General features: G+C 40.7%; 1 protein-coding gene across 1 annotated transcript in view; it reads left to right on the top strand.

The window, feature by feature from the left end:
- Positions 1-7,091: 7,091 nt before the first annotated feature.
- Positions 7,092-21,401, top strand: part of LOC122642926 (putative NAD kinase 3) — a 34,490-nt gene continuing 20,180 nt past the window's right edge. Inside the window, exons 1-4 of the mRNA XM_043836541.1 lie at positions 7,092-7,289; positions 8,151-8,304; positions 11,327-11,446; positions 12,165-12,361. Coding sequence (XP_043692476.1) covers positions 7,257-7,289; positions 8,151-8,304; positions 11,327-11,446; positions 12,165-12,361 — 504 coding nt within the window. The 5' untranslated portion in view covers positions 7,092-7,256. The remainder of the gene's footprint in view (positions 7,290-8,150; positions 8,305-11,326; positions 11,447-12,164; positions 12,362-21,401) is intronic.

A 21,401-nucleotide genomic window follows, 5' to 3' on the forward strand; every position in this document is an offset into this window, starting at 1 on the left:
GCCAACTTTCCAACACATATAATACATTATAAATAGGGAAGGATATGAGCTAAACAGTTCCACACCCAATAGACTTTCTTAGGTATAATTTTGTGAATCAAAATACTAGTTGAGGGAATTACTTGGATTTAAGTGTTGCTGACAGCGGAAGCAGTACGATACCAGATACATAATAAAAATTATAGGAACAGGATCTCAATAAATACATGAGATTATAAATCAATTACTAGGATAAGTAGGTTACCTTGAACACACTGATGGCACGTTCCTCTAAATGAATGCAGCACAAGAGTATAATCACCAAAGCTTTGCTCCAACTCCAATAGGAGAAACCTTAGCTTGAGGAAGAAGAAGACTTTCTTTTCTCTCTCAAAAACTCTCTCTTAACTATTGAAAATAATTGTATTGCCACACAAAGGTTTGAATAAAGTCTCTCTTTAAATAGAAAAGCCTTAATTAGGAGATTACAAATCATTGGTTAAGATCATATCAAGTGGTGTGATCCTAAATGGTAGCCCTTTAAGTTGTCCATAATTACACAAAAGAAAATCTCTACAAATTAAAGTCTTTTTAATTGCACAAAAGGATATCTCTACAAAAGGCGTAACATGAAAATCCCCTATGGTAAAAACTTTGATTACACTTTCTCCCCACACTACCGACATCCATAATGCACCCTCACAAGTATGAAAATAAAATGTCCCGCCAAAATTGCAAATGTACTTTATAATTAACCGTGAGTATTAAGACCAATAATCATCCAAATTATTTAAAACTTCTTTTAAATAATAATATCTAATATATATTACTGAGGCTCCGGATTCTGATCGATCATTATCCAATAACTCACATACTTGGATGTTCACCCTATTAAGGTGTGAAACCTTATTGAGGAATATCAACGGAATTAGAGTTCTACTCTTATTAGACCTCATTAGATTTCATTTTTATATTATAACATTTATAGCTTGGCTGTAATCCCATATGAGGACTTTGAGTCACTCACGGTTACACCCACTTGAGCGTTCCAACTTTGCATATATATTGTAATCTAACGTAGATCAATATAATATAAAGAAATTCAATTCTGATATGGTATCGTGAGTCCCTGACCAACGCCTCTATAGTCTTCGATCCCTCTTCTTCTTCCTCACCAACGTGAGAAGGACCACCCTCATTTACACATATAAATCATACAACGAGCGTCCGATGTTTAGTTAGTCCTGTCGGAAGACATCAACCATTGGATCCCCACAATTGCATGAAATATAAACACAACAATAAGTGCCTCTTAGGTATGAAAAAAAGTAACTACCAAAAATTTCCCTTGTGAATACAATGGCGGTAAACCAAATCGAAAATTCCAATGGATCAATGTTCAAGACAATTAAGTGCCCACATTTATATTTCCATACTAATCTCCATTAGGAAAATATACAATATGGCAACCTTAGAATAAAGTGTCCAAATCTGTCCATAGTTGTGAACTAATAACGGTAAAAGTAGGCAATAAAAGTAGGCAATTTCACATTATCAAAACAATCACAATAAACACATGAATATGAAAATGTAAAAATTAATTTAATCATATCAAATTGGATTTGATGGGTGGTCAAGTGCCTAGCGCACTTGGTAGCTAGTGCTGCCTCCTGGTTGACATCCTACATCCCCCCTACCTATCAAAAAAAATAAAATAAAATAGATTTGATGGACACATACATCAAATACAATTAATCCAACATTAAGAACCCAGCCCCAAAGATAATTATGATCCGTTATAAAATGTCATCCCAGATGCAAAAGTAAAGATTTATTACAGGCAGAACTGAATCAAAATCCTAAGCCCCCTAACGGCTTTGGTTTATAAAGAATAGTCCATGTAAACAAGGAGAGTTTTCTATTACCAAATGACTCCCCACGCCAGAACTGCGCATTCTGAGAATTCAAGTTAGAGCAAACAATCTTGGGAAAGAGGAAACTCGACATAAAAAAAGGTAGGCATTGAATTAAAAACAGATTTAATTTAAACTAAATGGCCAGTTGATTTAGTAAAGGAGATTTCCAACTAGCCAACTTTTTTTTGTACCTTTTCAATAATATTCCTAAGAAAAGCAGTTTTTGCAAGAGAGATAAACAAGGGAATACCAAGGTAAGAGGAAGAGCAAGTCATCTCCCTCATACCTAACTTTGAACAAATCCGGGATTTCAAACTAGAGGAGGTATATGTACTAAAAAAGATCTAACTTTTTTACCAATTAATAGATAAGCCATTAAGATCCTTAAATAAGTGAAAATGGTATGTATAGTGGCAATATTCTCTAAATTTGCACTGCAAAAAATCATTGTGTCATCAACAAACAATCAATGTGTGATTTCAGGAGCGGAATACGCAATTTTGATCCCCTTAAATAAATTGAGATCCTTATATACATAAATTAATTGGGAAAGACCCTCCATAGCCAATATGAATAAACATTGGCTTAAATGACACCCTTGTCTAATCCCTCTAGAAGGTTCAAAGAAATCATAAGCGCCTTTATGGAGTTTTGTAGAATATGAAACCGAGGAGATTAGAAACTAACTAGATCACACCAATGGGAGGAGAAATCTAAAAATTTAAAAATGACATGAATAAAGCCCCATTCTAACCGATCGTATGCTTTAGACATACCCAATTTAATTGCTACCCATCCCTGCTTCCCGTAACACTGCCTCATATTATAGGGGACTTGCTTATGTTGCTTATGGGCTATGAGGGGTAGTGTATCACGGTGCAATGGGTCCTATATCACGGTGCAATGGGTCCAGAGTTGATCGTAAATCACCATTCTTTATGAAAGCTCGAGTTGCGTTATTCAGTGTGCTGAAAATACCAAAATCAAGTTATATAGAAACCTATTGCAATTTTCCATTCCCTATGTTAGTTTGGTAAAGTGTTCCCCTAATAGTTCCCATCTCGCAAGCTCCTATGGACTCTAAGTGGTGAGAAGTTGCATGATTGTTGGGTTTCCTCTCCGAAGCTTCTTAGAAAGATCTCGGACTTAATCAAAATGGTGAGAAGTTGCATAATTGTTAGGCTTCCTCTCTGCAGCTTCTTAGAAAGATCTTGCACTTAATCCAAGTAGTGAGAAGTTGCATGATTGTTGGGCTTCTTTTTCGCAACTTCTCAGAAAAATCTCGGACTTAATCTATTCATGAAAAAGAAGCAAAGTGGAAGTTGCCTTGAACGTTTTCATAACTTTAATAGATCAACAAATGAAAATATAAAATATAAAACAATTCATTGAAAAATCAAATCCAATATGGCAAAATAGTTATAGGGAGAAGTATCCACACTGTCCGCTTATATTGGCATCTTACACGCCAAATTAATAGCGAAGAGTGAAAATGAATATTCAATGAGGAGATAGAAGGGATCCAATAACCTACCTGTGTGAGGCTACTAAACGGCCGCTCGGCTGCCCATACGTAGAGGATCCAAATTGCATCTCTATCTTCCCTTCTATCTCCTCATTGAATATTCCTTCTCACTTCTTGCTATTTATTTGTCGTGTAAGATGCTAATATAAGTGGACAGTGTGTAAATCCTTCTCCCTATAACTATTTTTCCATATTGGATTTGATTTTTTATATGGATTGTTTTATATTTTATATTTTCATTTATTGTAGAAATGAGAGGATGTGAGAGGGAAGTACTTGCTCACATTGTGTACTTCCTTTTCCATAATTACAGTAAATTGTACGTACACTAAAGATACTATACAAATGGCTAGGATTAAGTCACTTGATGGAGGGGTATTTTATTTAAAATATGCAAGGTGAACAGGTGTAACCATTGAATATTTGACAAATGCTTTTTTCTGGATGGTGGTGGAATTCAACCCCAAGTCTATGTACCAATCCTCATGAATATTTTTTTTTGGGTAGAAATCCTCATGAATATGATGAGCACTTTACTCGGAGGCATGTTTAATCATGGTATTGTTCCAACCTTTATCACGCTTATTGGATATGAGCAAATTAATTGGTTATTTATAATAGGACTAAGTTTCCTTCACCATGAGATGAAGGAGGAATTCCTTCACCATAATCATCGGTATCGTCAAATTAGATTCAGGAGGAATAATTTCAATTTTATAAATAGAGGGTGAGAGTGTAGTAATGAAATAAAACTCCGATAATAGAGCCACGTCACCAGTGAAAAAGGAATTCGATCTTCCTAAAAGAAAACTTTGTCCTATATAATAAAGGAGAGAGGATTTGCTTCATCAAAATGTAGGTTGGTTCCCGGTCAGTCAACTAATGGAACTTTGTTTTCATCTATAAAGACTACAACTAGGGTTTAATATTTTTTAAGGTGTATTTTATAACGAGGAGTTGAGTTTCCATTAAGGATGGTGGCAACCATAATCTGTGAACTATTTTATACCATTGGAAACACATTCACATGTATATCACTTAAAAGATTCTACATGTTACATTATTGGATGGACTGAGTTTTCCTTCAACCATGATGGAGGAATTCCTTCACTGATGGTCATCACTCATCATTGCGTTGCATAGGTCCTTGGAAACAATGATGGGCATTTCGGACTTCCAATTTATAGGGGATTAATAGTAATGGTAGATTTGTGGGTGAACCCTTCATGCATGTACAAAGTAAAACTTTACCCTTGTTGCATCTCTATCAATGTTTCAAAAGATTGGGTCAACATTTGGAATGAACTGTTCACACCCAACCCATTATCTTTCGATTAGCCAAAAGATATAATTGCTCAAAAGTAGGTTTTAATTTATCAAATAATCCATAATAAAATAGGTTATGATTTACCAAATTATCCACCCAATATTTGTTTATCCAATGACCCAAAATCAAAATGTGTATTATTATTATTATTATTATTTTTGGTTAAAAAAATGTGTATTATTGAAATGCCCTATACAAAGCCCATTCTGCAATAGACCCTCCTGCTTGTATGTTCTTGACATTTTTGCTCCCAACCATCACAACAAAAATTGTTTGAATGAGTTGTTAATCGTGTATGCCACGAAAAAAATCTAGAAATTGTGCCTTGCCACAAGTTGCAACAACCTTCTTGCATGGGTGGATGGACTTGCTAGGGAACCTCGGATGATCGACACAACTAAGGGGGTTAATTGGTTCAGTTCAAGGTATGAAACGTAGTATCCATAATCGAATCGTTTATTAAATGGTTCCAATATCTCAAATCAAAACCAATTAATAAATGGTTTTTGATTAAACGGCTTTTAAACACTCCCAGTTAAATGATTTTCATTGGTTTTAGTTTCAACTTTATTGTCAATTCGAGTTAATAATTATGGGCTTAATGAGAACGAAGCATTTTTTGTTGGTATTGAACCATGACGCTTAGGCTCAAATTGTGATTTAAGAAATAAAAACAATTTAAATTAATTCATATGTTGTAAATCCACTACAAAACACTAGAGAATGTATATAGAATACCAGGGCTAACCAGTTTTTTTTAATCGATTAATATACTAATTCTAATCAGTTCAAAATCAAATCGAATTGTTTAATAAATGATAATATTTTTTAAACGAAAATCGAACCAACTACAAAACAGTTTATTCGAATTGGATTTCATATCACCTAGAGTCACTTGCATGTTGTAAGTTGTAACTCTTCACAAATATTGAGAGAAGGTCATGGGAAAAAATGTTAAAAACATACGATGAATGTCTATTTTAGAGTAGGCATTAGACATTTTTCGTGTGTTTTTAACATTTTTTTAAATAAGCAGAGCTGCGTCAGAAAAAAGAAAAAAGAAAAAAAGCAGAGTGTGTTTTATTTAGGGCATTTCAATATACATACCTTTATTTTGGGTAGTTTGGTCAAACGAAAATTTGAATGGATAATTTAATTTTAAAAAAAATAAAATTCTGAACAATAAATGACCAATCCAAACCATTCTCAAGATATCAACGGTTAGAATCCTTTCACGTGCACAACAGCAAATTACGGCAACCATGAAAAATACCATAATTGATCCAATCAATGAGTGTTTTGCCGGATTTGGGTAATCTGTAGTGTGATAGGGTTTGTAGCGCATAATTCGATGGCCCGCAGTGCTTGACTGCTCGGGCACGTAACGTAGCACACAGTTGTGGTGTTGGGCTGCGTGCCCAAGCATTAGAGGCTGTTGGATGTGCACTATACTCCCTGTCGTGCTACAAAGGAGCCCACCGCGTCTTTTGCCTTTCCACATGGAAAAAATTTTCATGCAAGCCCGATAATAGGATATTTTCGGTTGCCTCTAATCGCATGCGCCAAGATGGAAAAAACCCCTTCCCTTGTGGATTTGCAGATACCTTCTTCCCTTTTAATATTTTTCAAAAGGGCAAGAGATTTTTGTTTAGTCGCGACTCGCATGGTCATTATACCAGCATTTAGACCAATAGAAAAGCACGTTTTGATATCCACCTAGGGGCAAGGGTGTCATTGCAAGATGGCCTATGAAATGATAAAAGGATGCGACCGTGCGACAAAGTAGAAATCTTTTTCCCATTCCAAAATATCCCTTTTTTAATCAAGGCGGAATTCCATTTCGACACCTACACTACAAGAAATTTCCTGCTGCCCAGGTTGCAGGAAAAGCGAAGTATTCCCGTGGAGGCTTGGCGGGAGCAAGCACGACTTTTGACTAAAGATTGTGTCACGGCTGGTGTCATTTAAACCGTTGACTCCAATATGAGACCCAACTGGAAACCACACGAGCCGGTAACAGTTTATTTACAAAATTACCCTTATCTTTATAAAGCGGCTCCGAGTCTCCGACACTCTTTCTGTGTCTTACGGACTAGTGTGTGGTTGGGGCCTTGGGCACCCGACTTTGTTGTCCAGTCTCCACTGGGTGTCGATAGGGACGTCGCCACGTAGAAATGTGGGCCCATCCAATCTCCTTCATTCACGATTTCCCTTCAGTCCTCACCATGTACTCATCAACAACTGGAATTCTATAAAATGAAAAGCTATATATAAGACCATAGATAACGAAAAAGGAAAAAAAAAAAAATTCCAATCTGCTCCCTAGTCACCAACCTTGCTTCTTCTTTCGTTTCAAGGTTCTTCTTAAGAATTTCGATTCCTTCTGACCTTAATATATGAAACGACTTTGGAAGGGTTAAAATCCCTTGAAGAGCTCTGTCTCTCTCTCTCTCTCTCTCAACAATCTGAGACAGACGTTGGAGGCTTTGGATCTCTGTTTCAATTCGCCATGTATCGTTCCGAACTCACTTCAAACTCAAATGTATGGGATTCTCTGTATTTCTCTGTCTAATTTTAAATGATTAGTTCAGTTTGTGTTCCCTGTGTTTGAATTGATTTCGTGTCGGAAATAAGGCTTTGCATCTTCAATTTTGGCAAATTTCAATGGGTAGTTAGTTGCCTTTTCTCCGGCGTTTGAAGTTTGAAGAGTTCTGAGTAGTATGTAAATGGTGGTTCTACAGGTTTTTTTTTTCTTCTCCCAATTGTTTGGGTTATATGGTTTGCTGGGTTTGTTAATTTAGCTGGTGGAGAGTTTTTCATTTGGACTTTAAAGTGCTGTAATTGGTTGTTATCACTAGAATTTGGCTTAAGAATTTCACAGTGGAAGAGGCTGAGGTACCAATATTGGGAATTTTTAGTTGACATACTGAGTAGGTTGGTGAGCTTGCATTATTCTGAATAGTCTGACAGTTGAATTGGAGAAGTTTGATTGAAATATGTTCTTGTGTCATGGGAGATTGAAATGTGTTAAAACATTTATTCTCTGATTGAAAGGAATTATGCGGATTAGCTTAGTTAGAATATAATAGTTATAGGGGGAAACCTGGCTTTAGATTGGAAGTAATTCGTGCATTCTCAAGCTGTTTAATATATGTGTTGTCAATTTGTTGACAAGAGTTTCTATTCCCAATTTTGAGATTATTCTGAGATCACTTTGAGCTCTAATATTATACCTGTTTTCTAATTCAAGCAGGAAGTTTTTGTAGAAGAACTTGTATAGTATTGATGAAATTGACATCACTGTTCCAAAATAGAAAGATAATGTGATAGGTGGGTAGTTATTTAATTTCTTAGAAGTAACTTATGGTATTGTAGTTTTTTAACATCGGCGTTCTCTTGACAGGGAAATTCTAGTGTTTCATCCTCGTATATAGAGAACGGTTATATGGATACAAGTCCTCTCATGGATTCAGAAAAGGTAGTGAAGGAGTTCCTCCAACAACAGACTGTCAAGGGAGTTGATGGACATCTTATTGAGTTCTCTGAGGCATTGAGTAGTAAGTCACATTTAACCGTTGAAATATTGCAGATCTTTGAATGAGCTTTTCATTTTCACTATGGAAAACTTTCTTATGTGAGTGTAACGCACTGTCTTATCTCAGTCTTCATAATCTAAGCAATTGGATGAGATTGGGGTGGAAATGTTTTATAGTCTCACCCTAACTTTATTACTGAATAATAACGGTTCAGCTTCTGCTATTGTCACAGACTCAGAGCAACATGCCTGTTTATCCCCAGCCAAATTGGTGATACAATAAATTTTTCATGCTGCTTGCGCTGTCTGAGTTAGCGTATTTTCTCAATGGTTAGCTGGTTGACAGTTGTCTGAATTTGAAGATCAACTCGAAGTAAGCTGCTGGGTCACTGTTGGTCCCAAGAATGCAAGAATATAGCATGTTTATTACAAGTGTGAGGCAACTGGGGCTCCTTGCTTTTTCCTCATTCCTATAATCCTCATTTGCTCCAACAGAATCATACTAGTCATTATTCAAATCTTTTGCCACAGAAAAGGAAGAGAAGGGAGAAAGGACTGCCTTGTATTAAACCTCTTGAGCTATGAAAATTTCATCGCTTGGAGATCACTTTATGAGGATGGGGAAGGATGTATAGAAATACAAGCCACATTCCATTTACTCCCTTTATTTCCATAATCCTTAGGCCACACTCTTTTCTCCAAGGAATTACATTCTACATGATCTTATGATTTTTCCTGTTTTTTCGTAAAAATATCATGGCTTTAAATGCCATGAATCACAGAGTACATACTCTCACAAGCAATGAACTATCCTTCTAGAATTTGCCTTCTTTAAATGCCATTGTATGGCCCAATTTCCAAAACCTATTACTGCCTTCAGGCAAGAAGACGACACCTTTGGCAATAAACTCATTTAAGCAATAGTTTGTTCTGTAAGGTAGTAGATTGTCTGGTTAACAACACATTCCTTGAGGTCAAACTTCAACATCGCCAGCTAAGTCCCTTTATTCAACCACGCCCAACTGATTGTTTAAGCCCAATATGACTTGAACTGATTCCTAATGCCCTCGTATCAATTCATTAAAAACCTATTGATTTTTCTTTTCTTTCCCATATGATTTGTCAAATAACACCTTGACATCCTTAATTGCAAGGTTCCGGACAATGATTCTTATGAAGGGAAAAATATTCCAAGAATACACATCACACTTGCATGCACAAAAATGTGATTTGGTCTTGATTTGAGAGGATGCTGAATATTAAATAAAGGGATCTTAGATGAGATTAAGGGGCTGAAATAATTGGTTTAAAGTTGGTATCTTTTGACAAATCACTAAATCCAGCAGCTAGTTAAGATTTCAAAGGGAGAAACTACAGTCCAGAATAGAGTTTTGCAGAATAGCCAAAATGGCTTGCATGGAAGGTATAAATAGGTGGCTAGGTAACTTCGGTTCCATGGATTTGATCATGATGGCCATGAGAATTGGGTTGGATAGAGTTCAGGTAAAGGAAACTTGAATTTGGCTGTATGTAACAATTGAAATTCACTAGAATAGAAGAATGTTAGTATAAAGGTACTGAAGTTACGGAGCAGGATGATAAATGAAGAATATAGGTAGTTAGGTACATAATGCCTAGAAGTCATACCTAGATTTCCTCCAAAGTCACATTTACTGTTAAAAGCAACACATTCAAAGTAGAGAAAACTTACATGTTTGCTGAAAATTCATAAGCCTCTTTATCTTGTCAAAAAGAAGAGCATACCCATACATCAGAGAGGCTATACTTTCCCCCTTAAAGTTTGCACCATGATTTGGATTACAAAATAGCAACTTGATTCCAAGCTTATAGAGGCAAACATGGGCTTAGGCTATCTGTACCCACTATCCAAACGCCAAATAATATTATACCGACTAACATAAAGTTGACCCAAAAGCGACCAGTAACTAGATCATATTTCTAGTAATATTACCCCTTAAACTGAAGAGAGAAAAAAAATAAAAAAATAAACCTGCAACATTTATGAAAACCTTAATCATCCCATGTAAAAACTAATTCTTTATGCTTTTATTGGGGCCAAGTGCTGGATGACCTCTGACATGAGCACTGCACCCTCTTGGGAATATACACAAGGACTTGGATTTCAAAATTCAGCACCTTTGACGTTCTCTTGTATGTCTTTTGAAGGTGAGACAATCCCCATAACATCTCATGGAGTTGGGTTCTCCTTATTTGGGATTCATTGTATTATCTTATACTTTAAGCTTAGCTAGAGAACTTTTTGGTGTCTATTCACATAATGGTACTGAAATGTGAACAGTTTATGTTATGTGGTTAACTGTTATCATGTCATATAATATTTACTTATACTGGGGGCTAGGCGTCAATCCCAAACCTACCTTAAGTCAACTGAGACTGATTCAGGTTATAAAAGAAAAAGGTCGTCCTGAAGGACCTGTACCCAACTGAAATTGGTAGAATCAGTTTTTTTCTACCAGTGTTGACTATTGACTCAACCCACTTCAACAAGTTTTGGCAATTAATTATTCATTCTGGATCAGCTGTATTTCAGTAATTTGCACTGTAGCTTTGGTTGATCTTATTTGTAAGATGTGGTTTATTTCTTCTTAGAGACAAAACATTAATTTCCGTGCATAAATTATCAATAAGTTTGATATTTCCTTTTACTTATTAATTTAGGCTTTCTTTATCTTTTTCTTTTCTTCCCATCCTTTTCCTCCCCTCTTTCCTCTAAACTTTCATAGTTCTATGCTTTTCTTTCTACTTGCTTCAAATAATTTCTCTCTTCACTTGAGATGTAAAGTATTATCATATATGTAAAAAATGTTTTTGCTTGGTATAATGCATTTCACCATATCGTTGATCAATGTTTTTGATGGCATGCCAAGACCAAAGGCTGTCCGTTTTTTATATTGATTAAATATTCCTGATGTAGTGGTTCCAGGTTCTGTTTAGTTTGTTTCTATACTCTGGTCTAACACCGGGTATCAAAATTGATGGTTGTTTCTTGTTTTCATTATTAGCTGTTGCGAAGGCTTTAAGACAAGTAGCTGAAGGAAGGGCTTCTGCTCAAGCTGAGGCAGCTGAATGGAAACGGAAATATGAATTAGAAAGGGCACGAAATCTGTGGAAGGAGCATGAAGGTCAGCTAATGTTTAAATAACATGCTTTCTTTGCTTTCAGACCTTATTTTCCTGGATATGGAGTTATGCTCCTTTAGATGTATGGATAACTACTATGTGCTTCTCTTCAAGGAAAACAAAATACTGTTTCATCATACCGCTTATGCAGATGTCAACATGATGAGATTTGAAGTTGGGATATTTTTGTAGTGTATTATAGTATGATTCCTCTTGTTCCTTTTTTATCCAATTTGAGTAAATTATGGTCAATGTTTATAGCAATGGGTTTGATTGGATTGAAAAATGATCAACCTAGTTCTGAGAAAAGCTAGTGAGTTGGTTAATTTCTTTGATAAAAAGGTGGTGGTCTAATTGCTTTGAGGAGGAAAATGCACATCTCAAACCTAATATGACCACTAACGGGGTTGATTTATGTCAAACTAAACCAAGAAAAATAGATGGTAGGGGTTTGCCATGTCACTTCTAAGATTCCCAGTCCTAAGAATCACCAGGCAACATTCTAGTTATTTCTGGCAAGTTGGACAAGATTTTGCCAGTTTATTTTTTAATTGATCTGGCTGTAATTGTGAATATCATATTCAATTGTAAATCTTATAAACTGAATTTATTGTTTATCTCAAGAATTTAGAATAATTTCCCCCTTGGCACTCCTATCCTCACACGTAAATGGTTAAATATTTTCCTATTAACTTTATTAGTGCATCCTGTTGGATTGCAGAACTGTCATCTGGGGATGGTCATTGTGATACTAAGAGTGAGAAGGCAGGGAGCATATCCAGTCAGAATGAGATGAGGAATCTGATTAATGATCAATCTGAAAGATGTTGCGAAAAGCATGGAATTGGCTCTCTTGAGGTTCTTAAGGATGGAATGGCATACAATCCCATGGTGGTTCACAATAAGATTGCAAAAAAGGTAGCACTTGTTTTTCCTCCTTTCACACATCTATGATTATTAAGTTACCCTCTTTTTTTTGGGGTTGGGTGATGGGATGGGGTGGGGTGGGGTGGGGGGTGGGAGGACCAAATTGATGCCGTCATTTTTCTTACTAGTAGACTTCCTTTGTGTAATTCAAATGTAGCATTCCTGTGGTGCTATGGCGGTTGATTTGGATAACAGTTACAATTGATCTTAGGTCCCTGATCAAGTGAATCTTGGTTGAGTGAGATACTGACAATTGGTTGTGTAATCCTCATAGCTACTTCATATTAGTCTACAATTTTTATATTCTGCTAAGAGGAACAGCATTTTCCTCACAACTATTGAATTAACAGTTAAAATACTGAGTGGTGATTTGAGTTTGAAGTATTCATGAGTATGTAAATGATGCAGATCAGAGCTTGAAGAAGAGGACAAAAATAAAAGTCAGAAAATACTGTCCATTTATTACTGTTCACATGAACAGTGTTGTGGGTCCATAATCCTTGAATGGAGAAGGAAATCCAAGCAAATAGAGATTCTGTGGGCCCCACTGAAGATAGCAAGACAAAACAGATTTTATTACTGCCTAATAGTTTCAAATTTTATTTAGTTTCTATTTTAGTGTCCTTCCTTTTGTTTTAGAAGGCTGATTTATAAAGCCTTAGTAGTTTCTAATTCTAGTTTGTTTCTATTTTCAATAAGTTGCCATTTTCACTATTTGCTAGGTTTAACAGTTTCTTATTTCCTACTTTCTATTTTCAGTTAGTTTCTATTTTAGGAAGTTTCTATTTTCTACCTTCTATTTTGTAAGCTTGCCTAAGCTATTAATAGGCCCCCTATTGTAAGGAATGATAAGATTTTGGAGAAAAGATTTTTCAGGCCTTGTTGCCATCGGTTATGGGAGAAATTCCATGTTTCAACAGCTGGGATAGCTGTGGGTGAGAGACCTAGGGTGAGAGGCCCATTCCCCCCTACCCCCCTTCTTCTTCTTTTCCTGTTCAACATACACTGCTGTGTTGTTTCTGTGACTGCAATAAACTATTGTGAAGATACCCTTTTGAAGACCAAATTCAATTCCCAATCGTCTTCAAGGATTGTTGTTGTTGCACACCATTAGTAGATCCTTATCATGTTGATCCTGGCTTCAATTGATCTCTCACTGGTTTCTCACTGGTTCGAGGTCGACTCTTGCATTAGTAAAGGCTTTGAAAGTAGTCAGTGACATCGATCGTTTATCTTCTCTATATCCTTGATATCTTCACATTGTAGTTATTCTTGTTATGAGATGGGTTGTATCCGAAGACATGGAAAAGGATTTTTTTATGTCAGCAACAGAAGCCCAAGCTCATGGAATTGTTGATCTTGTCGCGGTCGAAAATAGCGGTGATTTCACGTAAACCCATGATTCCATTTCGAACCATAACATAGTTCAAATGAACTGAACCTTGCTTTGATATTTTATCTTCTTATCGGGGTAAAGTAAAATATTATAGGAAATGGGAGTAATTCATAATCATCCGGTTAGGATCGATCTAAACCATTATAAGCAGTCCAACAATATCTCCATTCCTTTCTACCATGGGGAAAAGCACCCACCATTCCTATTGAATTGATTAATATGTATGGAGTGCAAATTGGCCATTATTGCCAGAGCAGTGGTATCCTTTTGCAGCTCTTGACTCTTATGACTGAGAACAAATTGTTGCATTTTATGAGAATGCTCTGAGAATGTGAAGATGTTGACTTGACGACACTAAAATGATAATTTCATGTTTTCTTTGCTTCATCTTCTTTTTTTCCTTATGGGTTCCTTTTCTTTGATCCCAATTGTGTTCCGTTTTCTCTTCCATAAATCCCTTTTTGTAAAAGAAAAAAAGTATCTTGGCTATATGATCTTTTTCCACCAATGAATTTTTTTATTCATTGGAAAAGATTAAAAAAACAAGGGTTATTTAACCACTTCATGAGTGTTGAAGTATCAACCCAAAAGCTTAATATATTAGGTGGAAAGGCCCAATCGATATATGAAGGCATCCATGGTCCTCGAGTTGTCTAATGTGGGATTATTCCCAATAATGAGGAACTATACTTGAGTTGCATACTTCCAGTACCGTTCTTATATAGGTTTGTGTCCATGACTGGTATAACCCTTAGTTCGACAGTTGTAGTGACAAGTGAAGTATTGTTACCAAGAAATTGAAAATTCGACAGGTTTCAATTGCTGCACTGTAACCTTTGAGAATAGGAGGAATTCCTTTAATTCCCTGAAAGTTTTTAACCATTGAATTGACCAAGCTTTCTTGCAAATATTTACATGGTAGCAGAGCAAGTCCCGATTCTTCCTCCTTCCGGTTCCGTCATCTGTGCATCCGTGCGTGTGTACGTAGTTCCATCATGCCTATACGTGAGGGAAAGCGTTGGGAGATGAAGAGTTAGAGAGAAGGAAATTGGAAAAATCTTTATTTGAGAAAGCTTCAACAACTACAATAAGAAACTGATTTACAATCTATTGGATACAAATTACAAGACGTATGATTCACTTTTATAGGGATTTTCATCGTTGTGTTTCCACAGAGGATTTATGACGAGCTTGACAATATTGCCATGGAGGACTTGACTATCTTGCCACAGTTAATGGTTGTTGGTAGGTGGTAGATGGTCTTTGATGGTGGCTGGTCTTGAACGGTGGCTGTAGTCATGATGTTAATGTTTACTTTCAATTCTCCCCCCCAACGTCGACTCTTTTTCTAAGCCTGCTTGTTATGCTTAGTTTACCTTTGTATTTGATAAGCTTGGTAAAACCAAGTCGTTTTGTGAACACGTTAGCCACTTGTTCATCTGTTTAACTGCCTGCAGTGTAGTTTCTCCTTGCTGGACTTTTTCTCGAATGAAATGATGGTGCACTTGCACATGTTTGGTCCTTGCATTACAAATAGGATTTTCTGCCAATCATATGGCAAACAAGTTATCATAGTATAGTGATACTGAATAGTTCACTGGTTGATGCAGATCATTCATTAATTGTATCAACCATGCTCTTTCCTGTGCCGCCATTGTTGCTGATCTATATTCTACCTCTATGGTTAATAGAGTTACTGTTGATTATTGCTTGCTACACCAGCAGACTGCTATTGATCCAAGGCTGAATGTATATCCAGTCATTGATCTCCTTGTGCTTGAGTCACCTGCAGAATCAACATCATAATAGCCAAATAGCTCGTACACTTCTCCTTTTTTGTAATGAGACCAAGATCCGCAGTTCCCTTCACATATCGTAAAATATGACGAGCTCCTTCCAAATGAGGCTTCTTTGGCTTCTGCATGAAATGATTCACTAGGCCAACTGCATAAGTGATATTAGGTCGAGTCATTGTTAGATAAATCAAGCTACATACGAGTTGCCTATACATGATCGAGTCTTCCAAATCATCTTTTCCATCAACACTTGGTTTAGTATTGACCTCTATTGGCTTAGAGATAGGCTTGCAGTTATTCATGCCGTACTTTAGTTAGAGATGTCTTGTGTATTTTTGCTGACACAAGAACAATCCGTCTTTGACTCGATCAATCTCAAGTCCAAGAAAATGCCTGAGTTCCTTCATCTGAAATCCTACAGTTTACAAATAGATTCTCCTTGATTTGACAATTTTCATTTTCATCATCTCCTATGATGATCAAGTCATCTACATAAACGAGAACGATTGATATCTTACGATTCTAAGCTTGTTACAAACAAGCTTGAATTTGCAGGTGTAACTGAATATCCACTTTGAACTAAGAATTCAGCTATCTTTCCATACCATGCACATGGTGCCTGCTTCAATCCATACAATGCTTTTCGTCATTTGCACACGTAGCTTTGTCAGTCTTGACACTCAAACCCTTAAAGCTGTTCCATGTAAATGTCACTGTCAATCTCTCCGTGAAGAAAGACATTTTTTACATCCATCTTCCATATTGTCCACGACTTGCTTGCTGCAAGTGCCATTAACACCCGTATGGTTGTAATTTTTGCAACCAGACTGAATGTCTCATCATAATCTTGCCCATAATGTTGTTAGAAACCTCGAGCAACCAATTGAGCTTTGTACCTTTCTACTGATCAATTAGCACATGTGTTCACTTTGTAAACCCAACGACATGAGATGGGCTTGACTTCCTTGGGCTTTGAAACTAAGTCCAAGGTTTGATTATGCTTTAGTGCCAAAATCTCTTCTTCCATCGCCTTTCGTACTCCTTACTCTGGCATGCTTCCTCGTATGTACCTGGTTCATGTATGCTGATTTCTTCACCAAAAGCAACATCGACATACTTTGGATTAGGCTTTCTTACTCTGGTGGACTGTCGAAGTTCTTGCCTAACTTCTTCAGATTCTTCGAATTGATTCAGACAAAGATGTTTTGGTTCTCTCAGCTAATGAACATCAGTTTGCCATGAGTTTGGCAATTTCTCCGGGAACTGGATGGAGATCCATGATCATTTACTTCTGGTGAATTTTCAGCATGACTAGTCTGATGCATGTCTACTTGAGAATCCTGCTTAGCTTCTCTTGGATATTGGTCTCCAAGTCTTTTGAATCTGGTCAAACCCCCCCCCCCCCCCCCCCCCCCCCCCCCCCCCCCCCCCCCCCCCCCCCCCCCCCCCCCCCCCCCCCCCCCCCCCCCCCCCCCCCCCCCCCCCCCCCCCCCCCCCCCCCCCCCCCCCCCCCCCCCCCCCCCCCCCCCCCCCCCCCCCCCCCCCCCCCCCCCCCCCCCCCCCCCCCCCCCCCCCCCCCCCCCCCCCCCCCCCCCCCCCCCCCCCCCCCCCCCCCCCCCAAAAAAAAAACCCCCCCCCCCCCCAACCCCCCCCCCCCCCCCCCCCCCCCCCCCCCCCCCCCCCCCCCCCCCCCCCCCCCCCCCCCCCCCCCCCCCCCCCCCCCCCCCCCCCCCCCCCCCCCCCCCCCCCCCCCCCCCCCCCCCCCCCCCCCCCCCCCCCCCCCCCCCCCCCCCCCCCCCCCCCCCCCCCCCCCCCCCCCCCCCCCCCCCCCCCCCCCCCCCCCCCCCCCCCCCCCCCCCCCCCCCACCCCCCCCCCCCCCCCCCCCCCCCCCCCCCCCCCCCCCCCCCCCCCCCCCCCCCCCCCCCCCCCCCCCCCCCCCCCCCCCCCCCCCCCCCCCCCCCCCCCCCCCCCCCCCCCCCCCCCCCCCCCCCCCCCCCCCCCCCCCCCCCCCCCCCCCCCCCCCCCCCCCCCCCCCCCCCCCCCCCCCCCCCCCCCCCCCCCCCCCCCCCCCCCCCCCCCCCCCCCCCCCCCCCCCCCCCCCCCCCCCCCCCCCCCCCCCCCCCCCCCCCCCCCCCCCCCCCCCCCCCCCCCCCCCCCCCCCCCCCCCCCCCCCCCCCCCCCCCCCCCCCCCCCCCCCCCCCCCCCCCCCCCCCCCCCCCCCCCCCCCCCCCCCCCCCCCCCCCCCCCCCCCCCCCCCCCCCCCCCCCCCCCCCCCCCCCCCCCCCCCCCCCCCCCCCCCCCCCCCCCCCCCCCCCCCCCCCCCCCCCCCCCCCCCCCCCCCCCCCCCCCCCCCCCCCCCCCCCCCCCTAATGCAATGGCTTGTGGTGACCACCAGGATGACGCTTCATCGAACACAACATTTCGAGTTGTATGGCATCTATTGGTGGTAGGATCATAACGCCTCCATCCTTTTTGTTTGGTGTTATATCCAACAAAAATACAATAAAGCACTTTCTTGTAGAATTTACTACGTAGATGGATAGGTACAAATACATAAGATAAATAAAGAAATACAAGGAAGTGCGGCATTGGGTTTGTTTCCAAAATTTCTTGAACTGTGATACAAACCCAGTTTGGGTTGCCGCAACCGATTGATCACATGTGCCGCCGTTTTCATGCATTCAGCCCAAAAAATGACTAGGTACATTTTTGACATGCATCATGCTTTGACATATCTTTGCCAAAATGCTGATTCTTTCTTTCCACTACTCTTTTCTGCTGTGGTGTATTCAGTCGGATCAGCTGCCTTCTTCTTTATTTATTTTTTTTAATTTTTTTTTTTAATCCCGAATATTACCTGGGACCCGGGCTGGCCCCTGAGCTTTTATTAGATATCAGAAAAAATAAAGAATACAGGGGGGGACGTGCCACCTTACCCCTACCCACACCTCTAAGTATTCACTCCACTTAAGACAGCGTAAGCAGCCCTTTCAAGCAGAAATAGCACAAAAGCCTAACATCTAAGAACAGGCAGTCCTGCTTTGTCCTCACGAAGGATACTTTGCAGGGGTCCCGTGGGTATGCACTCAGGCCGAAACCTGGCAGAGGCCTCAATAACACAAGACAAATTGGCCAGCCAGTCTGCCGCCCTGTTGCTCTCCCTGAAAGTAAAAGACACATGTGCCCGTGTGTAATCAACCAGCTCCAGAATCTTCTTAAAGTAGTACCAACCCTCCCACAACTTGCACCTCCTCATATTAACAACCCTTACCGTTGTCTCGCAGTCTGAATTTACAACCACATCCCACAAACCCATCTCTTTGCATATTTTCAGACCATCCCTCAACGCCCTCTACTCATTGGCTCTGCCAATGAGTTCGTACAGTGTCCATAAAAACTAGAAAAGGCAGCCAGCACATCCCCATTCCGGTCCCTTATTATCCCTTCCCCACCACCCGGGCCAGGGTTGCCTCGGCAGGCACCATCCACATTCAGCTTTACCGATGCAAAAGGGGGGCACCAATACTTAGGAAATGGACGTTTCCTCTTGCAGATTGGCTCCGATAAACCAAAGCACTGCAGCAATAAACTGTCCCTAGCTGAAGCATGACCACCAACCATGGATGGGTAGGAAAGCTCCCTAACCCATCTCTTAATGCACTTGATTAAAGTGCTAGCTGTCCTCCTCTGTTCTCCATGCCTTCTGTTATTTCTTTCCTTCCAAAGTTCCAAGACGATCAGAGATGGCAGAAGCCCTGTGATATACGTGCTGAGGCAGTGGCCGCCCGCCAATCCCTGCCAAAGGAAAATTCTGTGTCTGGCACCCTGACCAGGGAGAATGGCGATGTCAAACATACGGGAGAAGTGTCGCCAGACTTTGGTGGCTGTTCCACCATCAACCAGGCAGTGATCTGTAGTTTCCATCTGTGGTCTACCACAACAGGAGCACTTTGAAGCCAGGGGTATGCCCATCGCCATTACAGCGTCGTCAGTTGGAATCCTCCCATTCAACAGCTGCCAAGAAAAATAACCTATTTTCACCGGGAGAGCTTGATTCCAAATCCATTTCGCATATGCTACCGTTGGGGGCCCACCTCGCACTTTATTCCAAACAGCCTTGGTGGTGAATAAACTATTGCTAGAGGGGGTCCAAGCCAACACATCCTCGCCTTCTGATAGGACAAAAGAGCCTGAAGCGATACTATCTCTCGCAGCCGCAGAGTCAATACTGTCCAACACGCCTTGCCTCCAAGAGCCATCCCCACACACTGCATCCTTTACACTTAACCCCAAGTTCACCAGGAGCCCATTGTCCACAGTGTCTACCAACGGACCAAACCTCGTCCAATTATCCAGCCAAAATGAGATGTTGCCACCGCCCAGCAACCATTTGGAGTTGCTCAACCGGAGATCCTTATAGGCTAGTGTTTCCTGCCAGGATTTCGAGCCAGCCCCCATCGACCCTGGTAATTCCACATGCTGATTCTTAAAGAACTTTGCCCTAAAAAACTCACTCCATAACGACCTTTCCGTAAGCATCGCATCTTCTGCCCAACTTCTCTACCATATTTTCTTGAAATTTTACAAATGTTGAAAATACTTCTGATTTTTCTTTTAAGAAAAAATACCCACACGTACCTCTAGAAGTCATTGATGAAATTCAACATGTACTACATCCCGCTGGTCGAAGATTGCTTCACTCGACCTAGAATGTCAAAGTGAACAAGCTCTAAGGGCTTCTTGGCTCTATACTTTTACTCAATGTATGGTAATTGGTGTGCCTTGCCAATTAACACCCAACACAGATTGTGTCAGTTCACACTTCTTGTTGTGGAAGACCCTTCACAATAGACTTGGCCATTAATACTTTGAGTTTGTGGTAGTCAATATGTTCTAGTCGCGCATGCCACAAATCTGTAGTATCACTGCATTTAGTCTTCTCTACGCATGCCTATCCAGCAGACATCACTTAGTATATTCTAATTGTTGCCCTTGCATGATTGGTGCTTCAAATGCCTTAATATTACGGAAGACTTTCACATCTTCCGGTCTAAACACAACATAGTTGCTAGAAGTCGTTAATTGTGACACAGATAATAAATTTTTCTTGATACCCGAAATATGATAGACATTCTACAACTGAGCTTCACTAGGGCTGAAGTGAGGAATGCAAGTGACCTTGCCGATGTGGGAGGTTGGCAATTTCGCATTGTTAGTGTCACGACAACTTGATTTCCTTTATATTCTGACATGGAAAGGAACTTCCCTCGTCTCCTGTCATGTGATTTGAACATCTGGGAACCACAATCCAATCATGATTATAGTCGATTCCTCTAGTATTCGCTGTAAGAGTTACAAGCTCTTCTTCTGGGCCAGTGTGATTGTCCGGTTTGATGGTACAACAGGCAGCATGCACATCCTAGTCATCTTCACTCCCATTGATTGGTCGATGTCGCAGAGTTGCTTTCCATTGTCTTTTGTTTTGAGCGGAATCTCGAGCATGGTGGCCTTTCTTTCCACAGTTATAGCATTCAATGTTTCTACGAGTTGAATCTCTACGCTGCCGATTGGATTCATATTGTCTGTGACGAGCTCCCCCTTGTTGATAACTTCTCTCCTTTTGTCTGTCTGATGAAGTGGCTTCTGTCTTTGGCTTGCCTCTCTGCTGATTGTTAACGGGTGCTTCTTCTTGATCTTTCAATGATACTCTTGCCATTTGTCTAGCTAGAGTTTTTTGGTTGGTTAATAAATTCTCTTACTCTAAGAGAGATGGTTGAGTTAGCCAACCACGAACTGCTGTCATGGAGCCACTATATTCGTGTTTGAGTCCCCAAACTA

This window comes from Telopea speciosissima, chromosome 10, assembly GCF_018873765.1.
Source record: "Telopea speciosissima isolate NSW1024214 ecotype Mountain lineage chromosome 10, Tspe_v1, whole genome shotgun sequence".
NCBI lineage: Eukaryota > Viridiplantae > Streptophyta > Magnoliopsida > Proteales > Proteaceae > Telopea > Telopea speciosissima.